Here is a 22,903-nt window from a genome sequence, read left to right on the forward strand (position 1 = left end):
CTTAAGAAGCGGTGATAAACTGACATTCAATCAATTCAGCCTACTGAAGCAACAAATACTAGTCAGAATATTTGCCAAAGCTAATTAGTCAAAACCATTGTCAGTCTCTTGGCTTACTGATAAAGTAAGAATTCATGCTTTAATTTGAGTCTAATACTTCACATCAGCAGAAGTCCTAGATCACTTGGTGCCTTAAACCCACAGTTTACCCAAGAAAAAGAAAGTGCTCATTTAAGGCTGGGTGATAAAATGATAAAGATAATTATCGCGATAAAACGATAACAAGAGTTTAATAAATGTTCGATTTAATGTTTATGCACTAAAAGCAGAATGAAACAGTGCTACTCATTTGAATCACGCCACATTTGTACGATTTGTCTACAATTTGTTGAATTCATACGAATTGGGGAACTTTTGAAAATATGTACGATTTAGCAAAAATTAGGTGAGGTCGTACAAATTCGTACAAATTAGCCACCTCGTAAAATACACGACCACTAAACAGCTCTGTGAGATCCGGTGTGAAGAACTTAAATTCAGTGAAGAACACAAATGACTCTGTGAAAAACTAATTCATTCTTTAATTTGAGTCCAATACTTCTTACGCAAAACATTTATGTGAGGAAAATGTTTTGCGTAAGAAGTATTAGACTCGGGGGTTTAAGAAGTGCCTTAAACCCATAGTTTACCCACTTGGTGATTAAAACTTGTTGATAAGACCAGTGCTATCTCACAACCAATTGGCACGTCTTTTACGAGGTGGCTAATTTGTACGACCTCACTTGTTTGATTTTGTATGATTTGTCCAGACCCCAGTAACGGGTAGGTTTGGGGCGGGGGTTAGGTCATTTGTACAAATTCATACGAATTGGGAACTCATGGAACTCACTAAACAGTGCTGTGAGATCCAGCGTGAAGCGCTTAAATTCAGCGAAGAACACAAATGACTCTGCGATTTAAACGAGTTTAAAGCCGGATGAAAGAGTGCTGACAAACAGAAGATTTTTCAATCTACAAATCACCATCATTTACCATGGATGTAGTAACACTAACTGCACCATGGTTATGTGACAGAAATGTGGTATATATATATTACATATATGTATTAAATGTAGTAAAGGAGTAATGAAACATAACTACAGAATTTTTTGTTATTAACCTATAGCAATTGTGCATTTATACTAAATGTATTTAGACTACTGTTTTTCATAATAAACCATGTAGTTACAAGAAATTTACAAAGAAAGGAATTTTTCTATTAAGATATTTATGTATTTATGTAACGACTGGAAAGTATAAAGAGTTCAAAAACATGAAGTGTCATGTTCTGACCATAAAGTTTAGTTTAAAACCTCAAGTAGCAGTTTTCAATTTTCACTATAAGGGCAAAAATCTGCCTTCAAACTTCAAAGATTTGAAATTTATAGTGATAATTAACATAATATTACCTGATATGAAACATTTCAACCTGATCTCATAGCAATTCGTACATATTTTACGAGGTGGCTAATTTGTACAACCTCACATTTTTTGCTAAATCGTACATATTTAACGAGTTCTCCAATTGGTATGAATTTGAAAATATTCATTTTAAAATGTGATGTGCAATCGAATTCATACGACCTCATTCGTACAATTTTGTACAATTTAGACCCCAGTGACTAGTAGGTTTAGGGGTAGGCCTAAACCTACCAATCACTGGGGTCTAAATTGTACAAAATCGTACGAATGAGGTCGTATGAATTCGTATGAATTAGCCACCTTGTAAAATACGTACAAACCGGTTGTGAGATAGTGCTGAACATATTATCGCCATAATCGCTTTTTTGGCTCCACTGACTTTCACTGCATAGACTAAAAACACTGAGATCATGCAACTTTATTTTCAAACACACATATAATTGTTCTGGAAGTTGCATTTAAGATCCACTTGGATGATAAATCTAATATGGCATATTACTCTTCGGTTTGAGTGAGCATGATGCATCTGCTTGCATTATTGATGCAAGCGCTCCCTTTGCGATGGCATACAGATGCAAAGCATTTTGTCACACCTCTACTGCTTGGCTGCCCTTCCGCAGCTGTGTCATAATACAGTTTGACCTCGCGACACAGGTAGATACATTTGAGTGCATGTCTGCAACATGCAGTATTCAACGAGGCACTTGGCAGCAGGAGCAGAAGGGGGAAATGGTGTAATGGATCGGAGAGGAACATGGAGATCTGAGTCACAGGAGCTTTTCTCTCACCAAACACAAAATCCCTCTATTCAGTCTAATTAATCTGAAGCATCCTGTAGCGAAAAACAAATTCCATTAAAAAATAACACATGAGGTGCCACCGTTTCAGAAACCTGTGGAAGAAACACACCAACTGACCTTGAAAATATGTATTCTGTCTAACACACAAACACAAACAAACACTGAATACATTAAGAATGATTCAACAGTCAGGACCGGTGTTTACCAACCTTTTTGTCTGCTAAGCCTTCACAGCCATGCAAGTAACCTTTCATCGACAACAAACCAGGAATAAGCTCCTTTTACTGTATATTATTCTTTTTATCATTTACTATTATATGCAAAAGTTGTTTTGGACCCCCCTTGACGTGCTGAAACTTTCTTTAAAATAACTTATTTTATGTTCCACAAAAGAAATAAAGTCACCACTGTTTTGAATCACAATTTTAATTTTTGAGTGAACCATCTCTTTAAGTAACCTTTAAGAAGCTTCTTATGCTCCCCTTGACGTCCACATTCTCCTAGTCTGGACCATCATAAAGTTCAAAGCCTATATAAGGTTAGGACAGGAAAGTAAAAACAGAGACTGAGGAAAGTTATCAGGTCACGCTAGAGGAAATGAGTTCTGGAAACAGGCAGTGGCATCCTTGCAATTTTATTACGGTAATTTCTTCATCAAGGACACTGAAAGGCCTCTAAATGCTTAACCAGATTTTAAACTTAACCAAGGCATCAGTCAGATAATTTGATTAACTGTAAATACGCTTTTGGAAATCTGTTTAAAATGCTTTTTGAGCAATGGGCGAGTTACCAAGAGCGGAAAGGAATTTTGTTCTGCTCTCTTTAAAGTCTCTCTGCCAGGACAATCTTTCAGTAGCTGTCTACACAGAGAGATAAGATCTGTTTTCCTTTTCTTTGTGAAGAAGCACTGTATGTGTGTGGACAACAAGACAGTAAAAGAAAAAAAACCATCCTGAATATTTCAATAAAAAAATCCTCAAAGTCATTCCTTGAAGTCACAAAGCAATGATTAAACAGGAAATTACATCTTTCATCCTTGATGCTCTACTATCTGACGGCCCACTAAAACAAGTTAAAGCAACTCTTCCTGAATCCGAAATAGACTCGCTGTTAGTATGAAAACAGTTCACCGGACTCTTATGAACTTCAAGGTATGTGCATAGTAAAATGTGATGTGCAAACAGCCTGCATAACACACTGCAGTAAATAAGATAACAGTTGATGCATGACTATCCACAACAATGGTTTGCAGAGTCGATTCGTTTGAAGCTGTCACTTGGAAGGCAAACACTATATTTAACCTCCCAACAAACAGGCTTATACTGACATTAAAACATACTGGAACAATTTAGCCTAAAAAACACAAGTACATAATGTAGACTTAAAGAAAGGTTATAAAATGTATAGTATTCCTGAAACACTAAACCAATGCATCAATAAAATCATATTTTTTCTTTTTCTAAAATAAGATTATTTAACATTTAGAATATTTAAAGAATATGCATAATATCTGTCACAAACATTATTAAACAGAACTGAAAAAAAAAAATAAATAAATAAATAGGAGTTAGTGTGAAAAATAGTTGTCTCTGAACAATGAACCCCTAAATTTTTTTAACATAAAGGAAACACTTTAAAGTCTTAAATCGATTTTGTAAATGCATGTTGTTGTTGTTTTTTTGTTAACGTTTGAACCGTGTTTTTTTTTTTTAATTAATATAATGTATATATTATATAATGTTATATATTAATAATATTATATACACTATCAGTCAAATGTTTTTGAACAGCAAGATTTATAATATATAATATAATATTTAAATATTTTTACTATTTAAAATAACTGTTTTCTATTTGAATACATTTTAAAATGTCATTTATTCCTGTGATTTCAAAGCTGATTTTTAGCATCATTACTCCAGTCACATCATTCTTCAGAAATCATTCGAATATTCTGATTTGCTGCTCATTAAACATTTATTATTAAATGGTTCTTTCTAATTATCAAAGAATCCTGAAAATAATGTAATAAACTGTTTTAGATATTGATAATAATAATAATAATAATAATAATAATAATAATAATAGTTTACTGAACAGCAAATCAGCATTAAAACGATTTCTAAAGGATCATGTGACACTAAAGACTGGAGTAATGATGAAAGTTTTGAAATCACAGAGATACATTACATTTTAAAATATATTCAAACTGAAAATGTTTAAAAATATTACTCCTTTTGCTGTATTTTGGATCAAATAAATTCAGGCTTGGTGAGCAGAAGAGAATTCTTTCAACAAAAAAAAAAACAAACAAAAAAAAAACATTAAAAATCGTACTGTTCAAAAACTTTTGACTAGTTGATCTAGTTGGAACGCCACTGTGCGTACAACAGTTAGTGGAAGCTACAGATTATGGTTTATGAAGCTGTAAATATGGATATTTTTCTTACACAAACGCATTGCTTTATTTCAGAAGGCCTTTATTAACCCCCAGAGCTGTGTGGAATACTATTTATGATGGATGGACGCACTTTATTGCGCTTTAAAATCTGAACCACAACCCACTGCCATTATAATTCCCGGAATTATTTTGTATTTGATTATATTCGTCTGAAAGAAGAAAGTCATATACACCCATGATGCCTTGAAGGTGAGTAATTCATGGGGTAATATTAATTTTGGGGTGCACTATTTATTTAAACTCTGCCTCAAAATCCAGTCATCAACAAATGATGGACACAACCAAGTCCCAGACCTTTTCGATAACTCGTTGCACACAGACGCACATTACAATATGGCAGAAAAGAACTGTTGCTATTTCTGTTTCATTGAAGACATGCTATACAAGGCCAAATATTTACATACTGCCTTGTAAGTAGGGGTTCCCACCGAACAAGTTGGTTTTAGATTCTAAAGCAACAAATTCTATAAAGAACTTCATAATCAGAATAACCTTGGTAACTGCTTTTGAATAGTTGTTTGGAGCAGCGTAATTTGTCCTATGGCTTGGCCACTTTTGCATAATAGCCATTTAGTAGCTAATGGAAGGCTATTTAAAACAAATAGGTTGTGAGTTACAGCTGTAGTTTTACAGTGACAAGGTGAAGGGCAGATTTATGCATCATTCAGTATAGGGAATACATGCAAAACTTCATAACTTCCAAATACATATGAAGAGCACAAGACTGTACTAATGAATAATTCCACCTCCAATATTATTATAATTAGCCAACAACAGTAAGAGAGCTCTTACTAATTATGGGTGTTGCCAATGCTACCTCCAGCTGCTTGTTTCTTCTTTCTGCAGTGAAATAGGAAACTTTGTTTGGCTCAGACACCTGGTATTGCAGGTCTCCTCGCTCTCCTCAAGAGTGTCGTAATTTTATCAAAACAAACGAGAAGTGTGAGCCAATGTTACGTCTCACAATGTGCCAAACGGGAGAGTATCGAGGGAGATGCAGATTGTTATTTCTGCCTTGCCAGCGAGGTGAATAATTGAAAGAAGCAAGCTGGCAGAGACACAAATATTCTAAAGGTGAAGTGTAGACAGCTCCAGTGAGTGAGACATCAGACCAGTTGTCTGGCCATTAAAAAGCTGGATTTCAAACCCCAGGACATTACTAGCACTTGAGAATGGTTTAAGCTTTTGTTTGAGGTGTAACACAAAAGAATCTGTTCAGAATTCTCTGCTTTTTAGTGATACAAGAGCACAACAAGTGCATTTTGAAAAATCTGGACACTTTGTAAAGAACTTGACAATACTCTACATCTAACAGACAGCAAAGATTCAAATAGATTTTTCATTGTATAGACAAAAAAAAAAAAAAAACGAACATTTTTTATTTTGTGTACTGCAGAAGAAAGTCAGTCATGCAAGTACAGTAACTATCCCTTTAAGACTTTAATTGAACTACCAAAAACTGGCAGTTCATGTTGTTTTGTCTGTTCCAGTTCATAAAAGTCTGCTGTCTCCTCTCGCCTACTTTGTTTCTGCTTGTCTCGCCTTCTTTGCAGCTGATATGCAAAAGCCCTCAGTGAGCCAGCACTGCAAAAACTTCTCCAAAGGAAAGCTATTGACATCTATGAATAATACAAATAAAAGCTTACGGCCCTTTGGGCAGTGAACTACTTTTGAGGCAGTAGCTACATAAAATTGATACAAAATAGCTTACAGAGTTGACACTGAATTCTAGTCATGAACAGAGAAGATGCTTCAATAATAAGGCACGCACTTTGCAAAAGTATTATGTTGTGTACACTGCCAATGGCCTTAGGTTAGGATTGTTGACTAAACAGCTGGCCTGCATTTGTTTTGCTGGACATTGTTGCTGTGTTCAGCGCATAATTCTGTGCTGGAGATTTAAACTATATTCAGTCATTTGGAAATTCAGGCTTTATGCCATAACACTGCAGGTTCTTCTCTTATATATGCAATGAAATATCCAAATATATAGCCATTCTGTTTGCTGTGCGCACTAATTCAGCAACGGAACAGTTAACCTAAAAGTTAAAATCCTGTAACTGTATTCAAAAACAGACAAAAAAGATTTATTCAAGATAGATTTGTTTTACAGAAGAAAAGAAATGCTTGTCAAATGTGCTGACAGCTGTTTGAATAACTGTCACTAAATGCTTTTAAATGTCACCCCTAACAATCGGATCCGCTATTAAAAACTCACTTTATAATTCCAAACACTGACCACACCTGTTTGAATAGATCATTAGCTGTAAACCTGTTTGATTCTGGCAATTAGTGTTATGTTTTTTTAGTCTGCACTAGCTGTGTGACTGCATTTGTAGTCAGGATTTATGAGGAAAATTAATCAACACCTTTTTGTAAATCCTGGAAACACTAAAGTGGCCTTCAGGCATGCCTGTGGTAGAGCTTCCCACGTCTCATGCATGCCATTGCCATGAGTTGTATAACCAAAGTGCAAGCAAGAGGCAAGGATAGACGTTTTGGAACGACACCTAATTGCCCACGGTGACCTGCTGATTGATAGTCAGGCGCCACGGCGGGAAACTGTGCAGAAATATGCGACGAGTTCCGAGCGTCTCTCGCGCCTCAGGGCGCATGATGATTATTTCACGTGCATCTGCAATCATCTGAACGGCGCTCTGACAGTGAGGGTAAGAGGTCGGCCGCAATCCAAATCAAAACCCACTTAATATCCGAGTCTACAACGGACTGATGCTCGAGATTATTATCCGGGCTTTATGGAACTGTTACCAAGAAAAGCTTGGCTTCTAAAAGGATTCTTGCACGTGCATTCTTCGAGAATGCAAGTTTTTAAACTTAACCATAATATATCGCCACTTGTTCGATCGCTGTACGTAGGAACGAGAAGCTTAAAATTTGCACAACGCCAAGGTAAATTGCCTTTTTTCTATGCAGATTATAACGTTAAAATCAGTTGCCGATTTGTGTTATCAGTACAAGAACGTAATAGTGAGGGACCGCACGGATGTGTGCTTGACTTTTTTCCACAAAAAAATAAAAATGCGAGTTTTAGGTTATGCGAAAAGCACACATTGTTCCAAACATGGAACTCTAAGAAGAAGTTCATTTAGAAACTTCAGATGATAAAGGCAGAATGACGACAAGTGTCGCTTTTTCTTATTTTTCAGATTAGATAATCTGCCTGTTTCTCTTCAGGTCTTCAGTTTGTAATTAACACGGAAGCATCCGTTTTTCCTCTGAACGCACTGAACTTGAAAAACAGGTCAATTATTGTAGGAAATGTGGTCTCAGCGACTGTTAGTAGACTAAACACGGTTTCATCCGTGCGAACAAGACGGAGCCATTTAAGCCGCAAGCAAAACAATATCTAAAAACAATAACAGTTGACAGTTTATTGACTTTATTGCGGTGAATAATAACGATTATAGATCGACCGGGTTATGCTCCTCTCATTTGAGACGAATAGCTGGGGGAGAAAACTGTTCATTTTGGTTGCAATTAAAATGTCATTATTTACATATCGCGTTAGAGTGGGAAGAAAAGAAAATAAATAATAAACTATTCACGCTGTAACAATCCAAACAGCTCGCTCGGATCATCAGTAGACTAACTGAAACTGGTCTTTCTCATCTTTTCAGCAGCGAAATGCAAAAGCTTGCCTCACCACATATTAGGATCAATTTTGATCCATAACTTATGCTACTTGTGTGATAAACAGCCGTCTTCCGTTGCCAAGGGAACGTCAAACCTTATTCCCTTCAACGGACTACTTGAACGTCTTACCCGAGCAATTCCATCCAGTCGGAGTCTGACAGTCGCTGAGGGAGGACGGGAAAGCGCCAAGTTGTTGCACCGGGAAAGTGGCGAGAAAGGACAAGACTGCAATCCATACCCAGTGTCCCACTATCCGGCTCCACTGGTGCGGACTTCGGGGCTCGTGCAGGGCCGCCGCCACCGTGACACCCATTTCAGTTCCCCCGACACTGCTCACAGACGCGCAACGACAGCCCTGGTCCTAATGTTGTCAACTTTGCCGGTGCGCTTAGAAGCCAAGAGAGGGACATTTTCCGACGGAAGGAGTGTGCCCCATGAAGCAGTTGTTTCTGGATGACCAGAGCGAGGATCCGCCCGAAGCGAGAGGGTGCAGATGCGGTATGAGAGAGAGAGAGGTCTGGGTGCGATGACAGGGGAGGAGATGGAGGGAAGTGGGTAAGCGAGATGTTCAGAAAGCAGGGCGAAAATAAAAAGACGCGAGGGGTGTTTTTAAGAAGCAGAAGTGGGGCACAAAAATCATATATCCCATTCGAGTGACATGCCGAAGTTACAACATCCACTGAGGCGCGGCTTAGAGAGACTGTCCTCCGTCCTCACTCCGTGCGCTCGCGGAGAGCCGTGAGTTTGTCAGAGTCTCGCGGAGGGCCATTCCTCTGTACCTGTGAACCACAATAACGCACTGAAGGCGAGCGGCAGGTTTCCAGACCGCTTCGGATCACGTGTTCTCAAGGAACCGGGAGGGGCGGGACGATGCCGCGCCTCTGATTGGTCGAGAGGGATGCAGGAGTGTCAGGAGCGAGGCGATGGTCCAGCTCGAGCATATCGACGGGCAGCGCAGAATAGTGTACCCTTGCTTTGCAAACGCGTGGGCGAAGGGCCATGCCGAGAAAGTCTTCTCAGTAATTGAGCACTGCTGCTCTGAGCGCGACGGCAGCAGAAATCGATTGGAAACTTGCAGCGTTGTGAAATGATCCCCATGTCCTAAACAAAAGACTTACAGCATTAGACGAGGGAACCGAGGGACCAGGCGGAGTTCACGACTGTCTGCGACGCTCCCGGATGATCTCGGCGGTGGAAATGGATATGCAGAGACGCGTTAATGGATACGGGTCAAAAGACGACATTTAATGACGCAACATTTCGTCTCAGAGAAGCTACCTCGCAAGGGGTATTGACGGTGATAAAAAAGCAACTTGCACAAGTACAGCTGGTTAGACTACGTTTTCTTTATCACTTAATACTCCAGTAACGTACTTGTCTTGTTGCCCTCGTTGCTCACACAGGACAATACACGATACCTGCATACCTGATCAAACTTGAACAGAGTGCAACAAAGACTAAAAGACCAAAGACTAGAGAGGCGCAGCGAGAAAGGCACAAAATATGTGGACCCTTATGCCTCATTTAAAATGTATGGCATTATGTAACAAAACATCAAAACAATCAGCATTTATTTAGAAAGAACACAGAAGACACGTGTTTGCAGGCGATTAAGTGTACACATACTTTTAAGGCCATACTTTTGTTTTACAGTGTTTCAACCCCTATGAAACAAAAAAAAAAAACAGTAAAAACTTGGTGGTTTTTAAGATAAAATTAGTTTTAGTTATTAAACATAACGGAATCATTCATGTATTCACACATTTTTATTTAGTAGATGCAGATACATCTTTTAGCAGCAATTAGAGTCGAGATGCTTCAAGAAACCTACCTGCAAAGCTACAGTACTGTTAAAAAGTGTTAGGCACTTGTGTAAAAATGCTGTAAATTGAGGAATAGATTTAATTTATCAATTAACTTCTGTTAACCAAATTAAACCAAATAAATCAACATTTGGTGTGACCATCCTTTGCGTTTAAAGAAGCTTTTGCCCTAGACGCACTTGCACATAGTTTTTCAGGTAGCTATGCAGGTAGGCATCTTGAAACATCTTGGAGACTTTGCCACAGTTCTTCTGGATTTAGTCTGTCTCAGTTTGTTCCATTTAATCCAATTAATGTTTGAAAATCTAAACTGATATTTCCTACTGACACACTACAGCAAAATATAGAAATAAATGACTTAAAACCATTTTTTAGCTGTTCAGCATACTAGTGTTTTAATAATTTTGGTCACCACTGTACTTTAAGGCCACTGTGTTTCAAAAAGCATCAACCCCTATGAAATGTTTCATGTTTGAATATTGAACCAAAGTGGATAAAAAAGAAATAATAATAATAAAAATCAAAGTGAGACCTTTTTTTATTATTTTAAATGAAATTAGTTAAAACACAACTGAATCATTTGCATAAATATTCATACTTTTTTTGCACAAATCATTATTTAGATGCATCTTTTGTCAGCAGTTACGGTCTTGTGAATAGGTCTTCAATAACTTGGACTATTATCACTGTTATTTTTCCCATTTGTTTCAAAACTGCTCAAGCTCAGTCAGAAGGTAAAAAAAATGTGAGTGACGATGGTGAGATCTGATCTCTGTGGCTGTTGTCAGACTCCTTGTGCAAACAAAAATCTCACTGGGTTATTACAAGTCATTCCATAAATCTGCCGATTAGTCTGATGGCCAAAAAGCTCAATTATGGTCTTATTAGACTGTAAAACTTTCGTCCAGCTGGATTCATAATTCTCCACGTCTTCTGGTAATCTGTAGCCAAGATGTCATATGAGTTTTTTAACAGTGGCTGTCTCTTTGCCACTTAATGCAACTGTAAGTGGTGAAGCACCTGGACAACAGTTGTTCAATGCAGAGTTCCTCCACACTCAGCCAGTAATTCCATCAGATTTGTCACCGGTCTCTTAGTGACCTCCCTCACCAATCTTCTTCTTAGTCACTGAGTTTTTCTCACTGTTACAAACTTGTATAACTTACTTTCTTCTGTGTAACAATGCAAAAAAAAAAAAAAAAAAATAGCACAAATACAAGTCTTTCCCACAACATGAAAGCAGCTTTTATCAGGGTACCAAAAAGCATCATAAAAGTTTTCCAGACTTAGTGGTTTAGATTTGGTTACAAGACAAAGGAAAACCAGAGGCATTTGACGTTACTGATGCCAAACTGATGGAAGGCAATTTCACGGACTAAGTCAGAATGTATTTTTGTGTTTTTAGTCCTTACAGGTTTGAAACTAAAACATTTTCATTTTTGGGTGAATTATTATTTTTCTTTTCCCAGAATTTTTTAACTCCCTGGCCTTTGTGAAAATAAATACTCTGACTTTTTCACTAATGTAACTCATTTTGAAGGCTGTTTGAGTGCAGAACTAATAAATAATGACAACATGCTGACATGACTCATCTATCAAAATCATGTCAGCAAATAAAAAAGATGAACGAACTCTAATCTTTTTATTTTCTTAGAAATGTTGTCACACGGTATATGTATTTCCCAACAAGACGTCTTTACGACTGGCGTGTTTTCTCTTTAAGCGAAGAACACATTTGTAAAAAAAAAAAAAAAAAAAGGTTTAAAACGTTTAAAACAGTTTAAAGTTGGACTTCTGGGCACGTCTTCAAGAAAAATTACGATATACTCTCCACTGTTCATTTCTCTTCTACCTGATCATTCCCACATTTCTCCTGGAGTCTGGCTCCATACCAGCTCAGTATTATTAGCACGGTTCAGAGCTCCTCTGGAGAGCAGCTGGCTCTGGGCTATCACCGACAGACACTCTTGACAGATAAAACAACACACCCTTGCCATAGGATTTCTGTAGTTTTCTCAATGCGGTATCATGTATCACATGATGAATCTGACCTTGTAATTAAGACTATGGAACATTAATTAATCATTGGTTTAGCAGGAGACGAAGAAAAGTTCATGTCCTTTACAGGACCTGTTAAGAAATAGGAAGAAAACTGGTAAGAGATATTCAAACTAAGTGTTTTGAAAGACTAGATTGCATTATGACCATTATTTCACTGGAGTTGAGTCCTGACATCTTTATTCTTATCAGAGCCATAAGAAATTAAACACCTTTAAAAAGGAGTCTTGGCAAGTCTCCCTCAGCTGCTTTTAGTTATCTGATATAGCAAAAATATTCAGGATCAATGAACACTTAGAATTCAACATTTTCAAAGGAATATATACGGTATAATGTGGGTTTAATTAAGCGTATGAACTAGTAATGGTGTCAAAGATAAAACGATAAATTAGCTTTATAGAAGCTTGCCTTTGTTCTCTCTAGACTCTTTAACCTGGACTTATTTCACAGTATATGCTTCCCCTCACGGGTAAAGGCACATTTACTGTATTTTGTGGGCCACTGTTCAGTTCCAGCATTGGTTTCTGCATTACAACAACTGTCCCCATTTCACCCAGTTAGATCCATACCTTTTATAAATCATTTACATCACATCTAACATGTCATCTCTCACCCGGACTGGAAGAATCCCCTGTGGAACATACTTGGAGAGTTGACATGGCAACTGGAGTCTCATGGTTTCATTATATGTAAGTCTTCGCTGGAGGAGTATATGGTGAGCAGGGTAATGAGGAAGGCTGCCTGGGGACCGGTGAGAAGGTCACATCTCTGGAGGGAGCGTGTGGTGTTTGAGTCTTCTAGCAGCATGGGATCCGTTAATGATGCAGGCGTTTTAAAACGCTCTATTGGTGCTTCGGTAGTCCTGCTGAGAAGCTCTTCTCTTTATCTGTGTATGTAAAAAATGGCAAGCATATTACGTGAATAAATTATAGATATTGATCTTCTTTGCATTGGATCATTTAAGAATGTTCTGAAATGACTCTATTTAAAAAGTTAAATTCTTAAACTGATACTCTGAGACATAAGATGCCTGTAGTTTGGTATTATTAATCATTTCCCATTAGAACAATGGCTCAGTAAGGAAAATTGTAAATCACTTATTGCATAACAACTGTGCCACAGGCATGCAGTCTATAATCCATATAGACTCTAAGTGAATAATGTAGTCATTTAGAAATATTTATGAATTAATTGATTTGTTTTTACAGTTGAACTCCTGCTTACCAGTGGAACAGGTTTTTTTTTCGTTCCCTCATAATACAGAGTCGACCAGATGTTTTTGTTCTTTGCTGCTGGATATTGCACACAGATTTCAGTACAGCTGTGAATTTTCTCAGCAGTAACAAATTGATTGCTATCCTCCTCCTTTGATACCATACACAAATGCTAAGGAAATTATATGGCTTGTTGGGGATATTCATGAATTCACTGATTTGCTTCCACTTTTGAACTGTTCAATGCAACATGCAACATTTGTTATTAACTCAAAACAAACCTTTGTTTGCTCTTTTTAGAGATTTGTCTTGACCACCAAATATAAGCATCACTTTCTGAGAAACCCTATTCCTGAAATATACTGTAAAAGCAGCTACACTGTAAAAAACAATTTGTTGAGTCAACTTAAAATAATTTGTAACCTAGCTGCCTTAACATTTTAAGTTCAGTCACCTCAGAAAAAGTTTATTCAACTTAAAATGTTAAATTATACTAAGTGACAACTTAGATATTCGAGTTGAATCAACTTAAAATATTAAGGCAGCTGGGTTACTTACCCATCTGTGAAGTTTAGCAAACAGAAATATCCAAGTTGTTACTTAGTACAACTTAACATTTCAAGTTGACTAAACTTATTTTAGTTGACTGAACTTAAAATTTTAAGGCAGCAGGGTAACAAATTATTTTAAGCTGACTCAACAAATTGTGTTTTTTATTTTTTACAGTGTACACTGTTAAAAAACAATTTGAGTCCACTTAAAATAATTTGTTACCTGGCTACCTTAACATTTTAAGTTCAGTCAACTCAAAAAAAGTTTAGTCAACTTGAAATGTTAAGTTGTAACAACTTAGTGACAACTTAGATATTTGAGTGTAAACTTAACATTTTAAGGCAGCAGGGTAACTTACCAAGATTAAGTTTAACAAACCAAATTTTTTAAGTCAGCTCAAATATCTAAGTTGTAGTACAACTTAACATTTCAAGTTGACTAAACTTATTTCAGTTGACTGAATTTAAAATTTTAACAAATTATTAAACATTTAAAATAACAAATTAAACATTAAACATTTAAAATAACAAATTATTTTAAATAATTAAAAAAAATATTTTCTTTGTTGTTTTTTTTTACAGTGTAGCTATATCAATGGGTTGTTTTACCCATTGCTGTAAAGGGCATTTGACTTTCTTTGCAGATTTGCTTTGTAAAAACACTGTCTTGGTGTGACCTTTCCAATGTGACTACGTAATGTGTGAAGACGCAGGGCTAGTACAATATAAGCATTTGTGGTGTAGAGCCCTTTGAGGCTGCATTGAAACTGCACTTTGGACTTTTAACCCACTGGCTCCCATTAAAGTCCACTATATGGAGAAAAATCCTAGGAGGTTTTCCTCAAAGACCTTAATTTCTTTTTGACTCAAGAAGGAAAGACATGAACATCTTAGATGACTTGGGGGTGAGTAAATGACCAGAAAATTTTTATTATGGAAGTGAAATAATCCTTTAAGATAAGAATATTTAATTTAGCATTTTGATAAAACTGTTCTATGTTCATCGTTTTAAAAGTTAAATTTAATTGTGCTGTATTTCTTCTTATTTGTACAGAAAATCTGTACATTTAATTTACCATTTTGAGCATGCTTTGACACTTTATTGAAAGTTTTTGATTGTTTTAACGTGTAAAATAACAGTTTCTCTGTAGAACATTTAGTAATGTCATTGTAATAATCTAGGGAAAAACTGTACAAATAAGGGCTTTACACTATAAAAAAAAAAAATATAGCAAAAAACAGTCAAGTCACTGGCAAAAACTGTATAATTAAAGAAAAACACCTTAATAGAAATGAGGAAAAATCCATGAAATAGCAGTGTTGTTCTGTAAAAAATTGTTTTTAATTATTATTTAAATTAAATATTTTTTAAATTTACTTTATAGTGTTTTCATGTATGTTTCAATTATACTGTAAAACTTTTTCCAGATAATATTTTTTTCTTTCTATTATTAAGTTGACGCTGTTGAACTTTTTTGATCCACTTCAAATGTTGAGTACTGTATAGTAAGGAGAAACGGTAGACTATGGCTGGCTCATAAATATGAATGTTAAGGCTGCAAAACATCAAAGCAACATTAAAAAAGTTGCAGTGATGAAAGCTAATTGTGTTTTCACCTCACGTCGTGTGCATCCGGGCTAAACAGCTGCACCTGTGTGAGAGGAAATAACATTCTATATCTGTAGGTGGCAGCAGTCTACATTTGTCTTTTCAAAAAAGGATATACAAACTGTAAACAAAGCAGAATTATATTGATCAACTTCCTTGTTCCAGACAATCATGATGTTTGCATATTGGACTCAAGTAAGATGATGTAAAATTACAACAGCCTTTTGTGTTGGTCCTTTTTTCTTCCACACTTGCTCGCTAAGCTGAACAGCCATTCAGAGTGAGTGAATATGCTAAATTGGTCAAAAAGCCACCGTTGGGGTCCGACTAGTGCCGACGGTATGAAACACACCACAAAAGCTGAGCTGACAGACGCTTAAGGACGACCTGATGTTCATTTAAGCCCGACCGCTGGTTTGGTGTGTCACGACCTTTAATGTGGCATGATTCTGTCTGGCACAATATCAGAATGATGTATCCCTTCACACAGATTTACAAAATGATCACATCAAAGCATCAATTAGCACACCACCATGTAACTTCACACCTCTAAACTGATGGACCACATTATCTCAACACAAGTTTGAACAAGGCCTGTTTCACAAGCTCTTTAATCACAGCCCTGTCACACCATAACTTGGCTATGGGTGAGTCTCGCCAATCAGCTATGGTTGTGGGTTACTGCCAGTTCAGAGTCTTATCGACAGCAGTAAAAAATAACAGCACCTCTGGCAAACTGCCACTTCCAGCTGTCGGCCAGGGGCCCTGAAGGCCTGTTGTAGCACAGACTGACAGAGAAGGTGCTTGTTTCACACAGGATACAAAATGATGGTGTGAAATACGAGCACTGAGATGGTCTCATCTAGTTATTGAGAAACACTACAGTAGAGTTTGGATTAAAATAAGTAGTAGGCACAATGAAAGTGGATGGTGACGAGTGGCTGTCAAACTCCAAAAAGGATGCAGACAAAAAGCATTATCCATTGCATTTTATTGTGCATGAATGCAACTGAAGATGAGACATATTGACGGGCAAGCTGTTATCTGAATGACTGCTATTTGTGGACTACCAACATGTAAACAATAACTTGATACCAGCTTGTTAAAACTACACAGCATCTATTTTTTGCTTGTAATCCATTGATCACAAAGTCCCTCACCAAGACGTCATGACCACATGTGGTTTTTAAGGTATGATGATCAATAATCATGTTACAAATGCTTCCATTTCCAGCCATGATGGCGAGCTAAACGCAATTGCATCTTTAAAAACAGCTATTTTCTTAGCAGAGAAGCAAATTATATTTTGCTGTTATATTTTCAGTCACTGATTAAACTTAAGCTAATTCCTATGATACAAGTGGCATAACCATTGCAGTTATGGACTCTGCCTGTAGCAGTGCTATTTAAAGCAAAGATGACTAAGGTTTTGAACCTAAAAAAAATGAGTGCTAATGTTGAAGCACTCCAGCTTTAAAAAGACACTTGGATGAAAGCCACTGTTCCTGAGCTTCTCAGTGCACTCGATAACACATTTGTAGTGGACAAAGTAGTGGAAACTGGAATAAAAGCAAAGGTGTGAAGGACAGAAGACTGCCATAATGAAAGTGCACAGGCACTTATCTCTATTAACTTTCAAATGATTATGAGGATCAGTCAAGGACCATGCATTATGGTCAAGAACTTAATTAAAAATGGATTTTATATTCATTTATACATAGATCAAACTGATCATGACTCCCAACATTGCTACCGCAAGACATAAAATACGTACCAAACGTAAAACAGTGAGCATTTGTAATTGTTTTCGTAGTTATGATTACAGCTCCATATGTTTTGCTTTCTAGACGTAACAAGCTTGATCAGTAGCTTGGCCGGCAATTGGACTTCAGATGTAGAATCCTTGGGTACGAATCCTGTCAAAAACCTGACTCACGATGAAAGAGCTGAAAGGAGAAGTCCACTTTCAAAACAACAATTTACAAATAATTTACTCACCCCCTTGTCATCCAAGATGATCATGTCTTTCTGTCTTCAGTCGTAAATAAATTATGGTTTTTGAGGAAAGCATTTCAGCATTTTTCTTCATATAATGGACTTCAAATCTGCCCGTGATTTTGAACTTCCAAAATGTAGTTTAACTGCAGTTTCAAAAGACTCTAAACGATCCCAGCGGAGGAAGAAGGGTCTCATCTAGCGAAACGATCAGTCATTTTTTTCAAAAAATAAAAATTTGTATACTTTTTAAGCACAAAAGCTCGTGTAGCACAGGTTCTGGCATGCGCGTTCATGACATACTATTGAATCATGTCGAAAGGTCACACTGAACGTAGCTGGAACTACAGACCCAGTGTTTACAAAGCGAATGCGCAAAGACCAAGAAAGTGCAAGTGAGTCAAACGCTGTTTACAAACAAAAAGTGTCGGACGATTCTGAAGTTGTAGGAGAAAATAAGATGGAGGTTTTTTTTTTGCCATACTCTACCTTTTTTTAACCGGAGTACACAGACGATGAACTTAAACGTGATTCGTAAGCAAATTGAACGAATCTTTTTTCGAGTCATTTCGTTAATTTTAACAAAATCAGCATCACGTGACAGCCCCAAAAGATGAACGAATGACTCGAAAAACCCGAAGACTCGAAACGGCGGAACTAACTCAAGTACAGAACCTAATAGGATGTTGTGTATGCGCGACTGAACGAATCACTCCCCGAGATAACTCATCCTTGCAAGTCACTTTAAAGATTCGTTCAAAATGAACGAATCGTTCAAGAACGACCCGTGGATACGCATCCGAGAGCTCGTGCTACGCAAGCTTTTGTGCTTAAAAAGTATACAATTTTTTATTTTTTGAAAAAAATGACCGATCGTTTTGCTAGATAAGATCATTTAGATCGGGTTAAGATTGTCTGGGATCGTTTAGAGTCCTTTGAAGCTGCATTTAAACTACATTTCGGAAGTTCAAAATTGGGGGCACAATTGAAGTCCATTATATGAAGAAAAATCCTGAAATGCTTTCCTCAATTTTTAAAATTTTTCCTCAATAATTTCTTTACGACTGAAGACAGAAAGACATGAACATCTTGTATGACAAGGGGGTGAGTAAATTATTTGTAAATTTTTGTTTTGGAAGTGGACTTCTCCTTGCAAGATCGAAAAACAAGCTAAAATAGCATGGTTGCAATTGAGTTTTTATGTCACATTCACTTCTGTTTATATTATCGGGTAGGGTTAGGTGTAGTGCAGATTGTACGTTATTTTAAAACGTCACGGAGTATTAGAGTTATAGCGCCTCTCAATGGACATTTCAAGTCAGAACTGCTGTGACACGTACAAAAGCAACGTCACATAAAAAAAAGGGTTTAAGCGCCACCCAGTGGACATTTCAAATTCAAATGTGTCATGAAACGTACAAGGCGGTGCGTATTTTGCATCTTGTGAAAAAGTTTCCAAAGGTACGTTTTTGTCATGAGACCAGGTTGCAACACTCACGTTAGATGCCTGATAACTACAGTATGTATAAGCTTTATACCTAAACAAAGATTTTAGAAACGCTTATTTAAAAGGCTTAGAGTATGTTTATTTTAAAGGGGCCATCGGATGCAAAACTCACTTTTACATGTTGTTTGAACATAAATGTGTGTTGGCAGTGTGTGTACACAACCACCCTACAATAATAAAAATCCACCCAGTGGTATTTTTTTTTTAAATCTTTATAAGTAATATCCCCTTTTTCAAATCAGGCCATTCTCAGCATCTTGTCAGTGTGATGTCACACCAACCAAGGCCACTCCCACGATATTTGATTGACACAGCCGTCTTACCTTAGACCCGCCCTGAGTTCATTAGCATTTAAAGGCAAATGCACTAAAACAGCTCGCTTTCAAAAACACTGATTTTGACAAGGTAAAAAGGGTGTTGTTTTGCACTACCACTGAGAAATTTTAACCAAAGTATGTTATATATGTCTCATTAAGACCATAAAGAATCATATCAACTTGTGGAAAATGGGCATCCGATGACCCCTTTAAGTTTAGTATAAGTTTATTCATTGAAATAAGATGAATGAATTTATAGTGTGGTACTGGGAGATGAACTTGGCCATTTTAATTTATGGAGCCAAAAAAGTAAGTCTCATTCCACAGAGGAAATGAGAAGGTTGAAGACACTTTCAAGCACTTTAATTTCAAAGAGGTGTCAGAACTATTTCTTTAAACATTTTTAATAACATTACCATTTCTATTTTAATAACAGTGCCACTTACAGAGTTAGAGATCAGTGATTTATACACATGATTAAGCAGATCAGATGTTCTCCAAGGTAAATTACTTCAATTTCAAGCTCTGAATTTACATTAAACCTGTCATTTGAAGTTCCCATCACTGAAAAGACTGGATTAAAAAGCATTTTTTTTACTGTGAGCTTTATGATGAGAAAAAAAGCTACAGGGACTTTCAGATTTCTTGCACTTGCTGGAACTTTTACTTTCTCTGTTTTTTATTTGTTTACCATCCACTGAGTGTAATTTACAGCAAGTGTAACTCATCCACAGTAGCAAAAAAACACCACAGCAAAGTGTTCGTTTGGAAATCTGAGCGACATAGAGCTTTCTGATACTTTGTGAGTCTGAGCGAGCTGCCTGCAGAAATGTCACGCTCTCTGGCTGTGAAATCCAACTCCTCCTTCTCCTTTTTCTGGCTAAGCTGCTACGATGAAAAATATTGATTCACCATGGGGACACACAACAGCCTTATCTGCCGAACCTTTGTGCTCCACAGGCTTTACCCATCAACCCCTGCACAGCCTCATGGGTTTATTGCAGAAGACTTTAAGCACCCCACGCTGCCTCCTGTGGACATTAAAGCAACTGCAACAGCACTTGTGAACACTGCTCACCAAAAACAGTCTGTCTATCTATCTATCTATCTATCTATCTATCTATGTATCATTAAGAACTTTCAGTTATTTAAAAAATATATATTTTAAATTACACTGACTAGCAAGTTAAGTTAATACCATTTTAGTGAAATAAAAATCAGCGTTTAACAAGCCTATTCACATATATGAGCTGTTGTATAATGTCCATATTCTTCAATATTTCCTTGTATTACTGAGCTGAACATGCCCCCACATACATTATGTAAACCGACTGAATCTCCTAACCTGAACTTCTAAATCATGAACTTTTCAACTAATGGCTCCTAGATCCTCCCACTCGATATGAAACATTTGTTAATATTTATGGCATTTAGTGTGCATTTTCTAATTCAGAGGAAATTACAAAAACTTCAGCTTCACATGTGAATCAGCTTTACTTCTGCTCTGTTAATCAGTATGCATACGTCTAAAATAGGACATATCTTGGCGTAATCATGGAGCATTTAAATAGCTTAATGTGAACAAAAGAATTCAGCCTCTGCCTGCATTCAGTACAGCTCTGCTATTAAGGCTCTGGTGTAAAAGCAGCAGTTAAAATGTCATACTACAAATAGGTGTTGTGGATTGTGCAATAAACAGCGAGCATTTCATGAGAACAATCAAAGACTGCCAACCACGAACAACACAGCAATATGAGGGCCGCTAAACTGCCTTTAACAGGGCTGTTTAGTAACACTTTATGACTCCTTCTCAGTATCCAGCAGAGCCATGAAAAGCACAGAATTTATGCTTTAAGATATCAAATGTCCTATTAATATAATGTATATTATGTAATAAATATAATATATTTCTCCATATAATGCACTGATATGGTGCCCCAATTTGAACTTCCAAAGTGCAGTTTAAAAGGGGCTTCAAACGATCCCAAATGCGGTTGTAAATGATCCCAACCGAGGAAGAAGGGTCTTATCTAGCGAAACGATCAGTTATTTTCATTAAAAAATATTTAAGTTGTATTTTTTTTTAATCTCAAAAACTCATCTTGCCTTTCTCTCAATGAACTCTGTGTATTCTGGCTCAAGACAGTTAGGGTATGTAGAAAAACTCCAATCGTATTTTCTCCCTCAACTTCAAAAATCATTTCAAAATCATCCTACATCACTGCAGAAGTACCGACCCAGTCTTTGCAAAGTGAGCATGCAAAGAAGATCAAGCACCCTTAACAAAAAAGGTAAAACAGCAATATATGATGATTACAAAGTTGAGGGAGAACATGAGATGGGAGTTTTTCAACATACCCTAACTGTCACGAACCAGAACAAAAACAGTCCAAGCAGAGTAAGACAAGACGAGCATTTGGCATTAAAAAGTATATAAATTGTATTATTTTTCTTAAAATAACCAATCGTTATGCTACATAAGACCCCTCTTTCTCGTCTGGAATCGTTTACAACCACATTTGGGATCATTTGAAGCTGCATTTAAACTGCATTTTGGAAGTTCAAAATCGGGGCACCATATCAGTCCATTATATGGAGAAAAATGCTGAAATGTTTTCCTCAAAAAACATAATTTCTTTACGACTGAAGAAAAAAAGACATGAACATTCTGGATGACAAGGGGATGAGTAGATTATTTGTAAAGTGTTGTTCTGGAAGTGGACTTCTCCTTCAATTTGAGACTAAAAAAGAAATGAGTTCATTCAGGCTTGGATAAAATCTTTCATACCAGGTGATCACTAAACTCCAAAGTCTCTAAAGACTACCTCCTTTTTTTCATCCTTTTCTTGTTACCAAGCTCCTACAGTTCCTTATTTTTGCAGACGTTCAAATTAGCCTTGCATCAAATACCGAACCCCTGGTGTGAAAAAGGTCCACTAAAGCTCTTTGTGTGGATTCAGTCAAATGTTGGACACAGACCTATACAGGCACGTTTCTTCGTGTTTCTCTACAATGGCCGTCTTGAAATGCAGCGGTGCAGTCTATCTCTAACTCACACACTCGCTAGTAATTAAACACCTCAATGAACAGATTAAGAGTTTCCCCATTTGGAAATTTCATTACCATTGCTGTAATTGGATTCCAAATTTAATTAGCACTCCTCTGCGAAACAGCAGGTGATGTTGTGGCGGCAGTCAAAAACTGTCCAAGTACAGAGAGGTCACTGGAAGAGTTTGGCCACTAAAATGGTGCAGAATGAGGGACTTTACACCTGAGCTAATCATTTCTGACCTGTTGCTCCACATAGAGGCGTATAAACATACCGAAATTTGTAGAAGTAAAATGGATATGTGTAATGAAAATAAAGTTCTACACCAACAATATAATACTAAGAATAATAATTGAAATATTTAAAACAATTTTTTATTAACACTATTTTAATATTTTTTGAAA

General features: G+C 36.8%; 1 protein-coding gene across 4 annotated transcripts in view; it reads right to left on the reverse strand.

Moving 5' to 3' along the window:
* Positions 1–13,019, reverse strand: part of tmeff2a (transmembrane protein with EGF-like and two follistatin-like domains 2a) — an 88,049-nt gene extending 75,030 nt beyond the window's left edge. Inside the window, exon 1 of one of the 4 annotated variants that reach the window (XM_051119577.1) lies at positions 12,871–13,019. In XM_051119577.1, the coding sequence (XP_050975534.1) occupies positions 12,871–12,916 (46 nt within the window). In that variant the 5' untranslated portion in view covers positions 12,917–13,019. Of the gene's footprint in view, positions 1–8,505; positions 9,624–12,870 lie in introns of those variants that run through there. The other 3 variants (XM_051119575.1, XM_051119574.1, XM_051119576.1) reach the window with 3 other exon arrangements.
* Between the last annotated feature and the right edge of the window lie 9,884 nt (positions 13,020–22,903).

Source organism: Labeo rohita, chromosome 9 (assembly GCF_022985175.1).
Source record: "Labeo rohita strain BAU-BD-2019 chromosome 9, IGBB_LRoh.1.0, whole genome shotgun sequence".
NCBI lineage: Eukaryota > Metazoa > Chordata > Actinopteri > Cypriniformes > Cyprinidae > Labeo > Labeo rohita.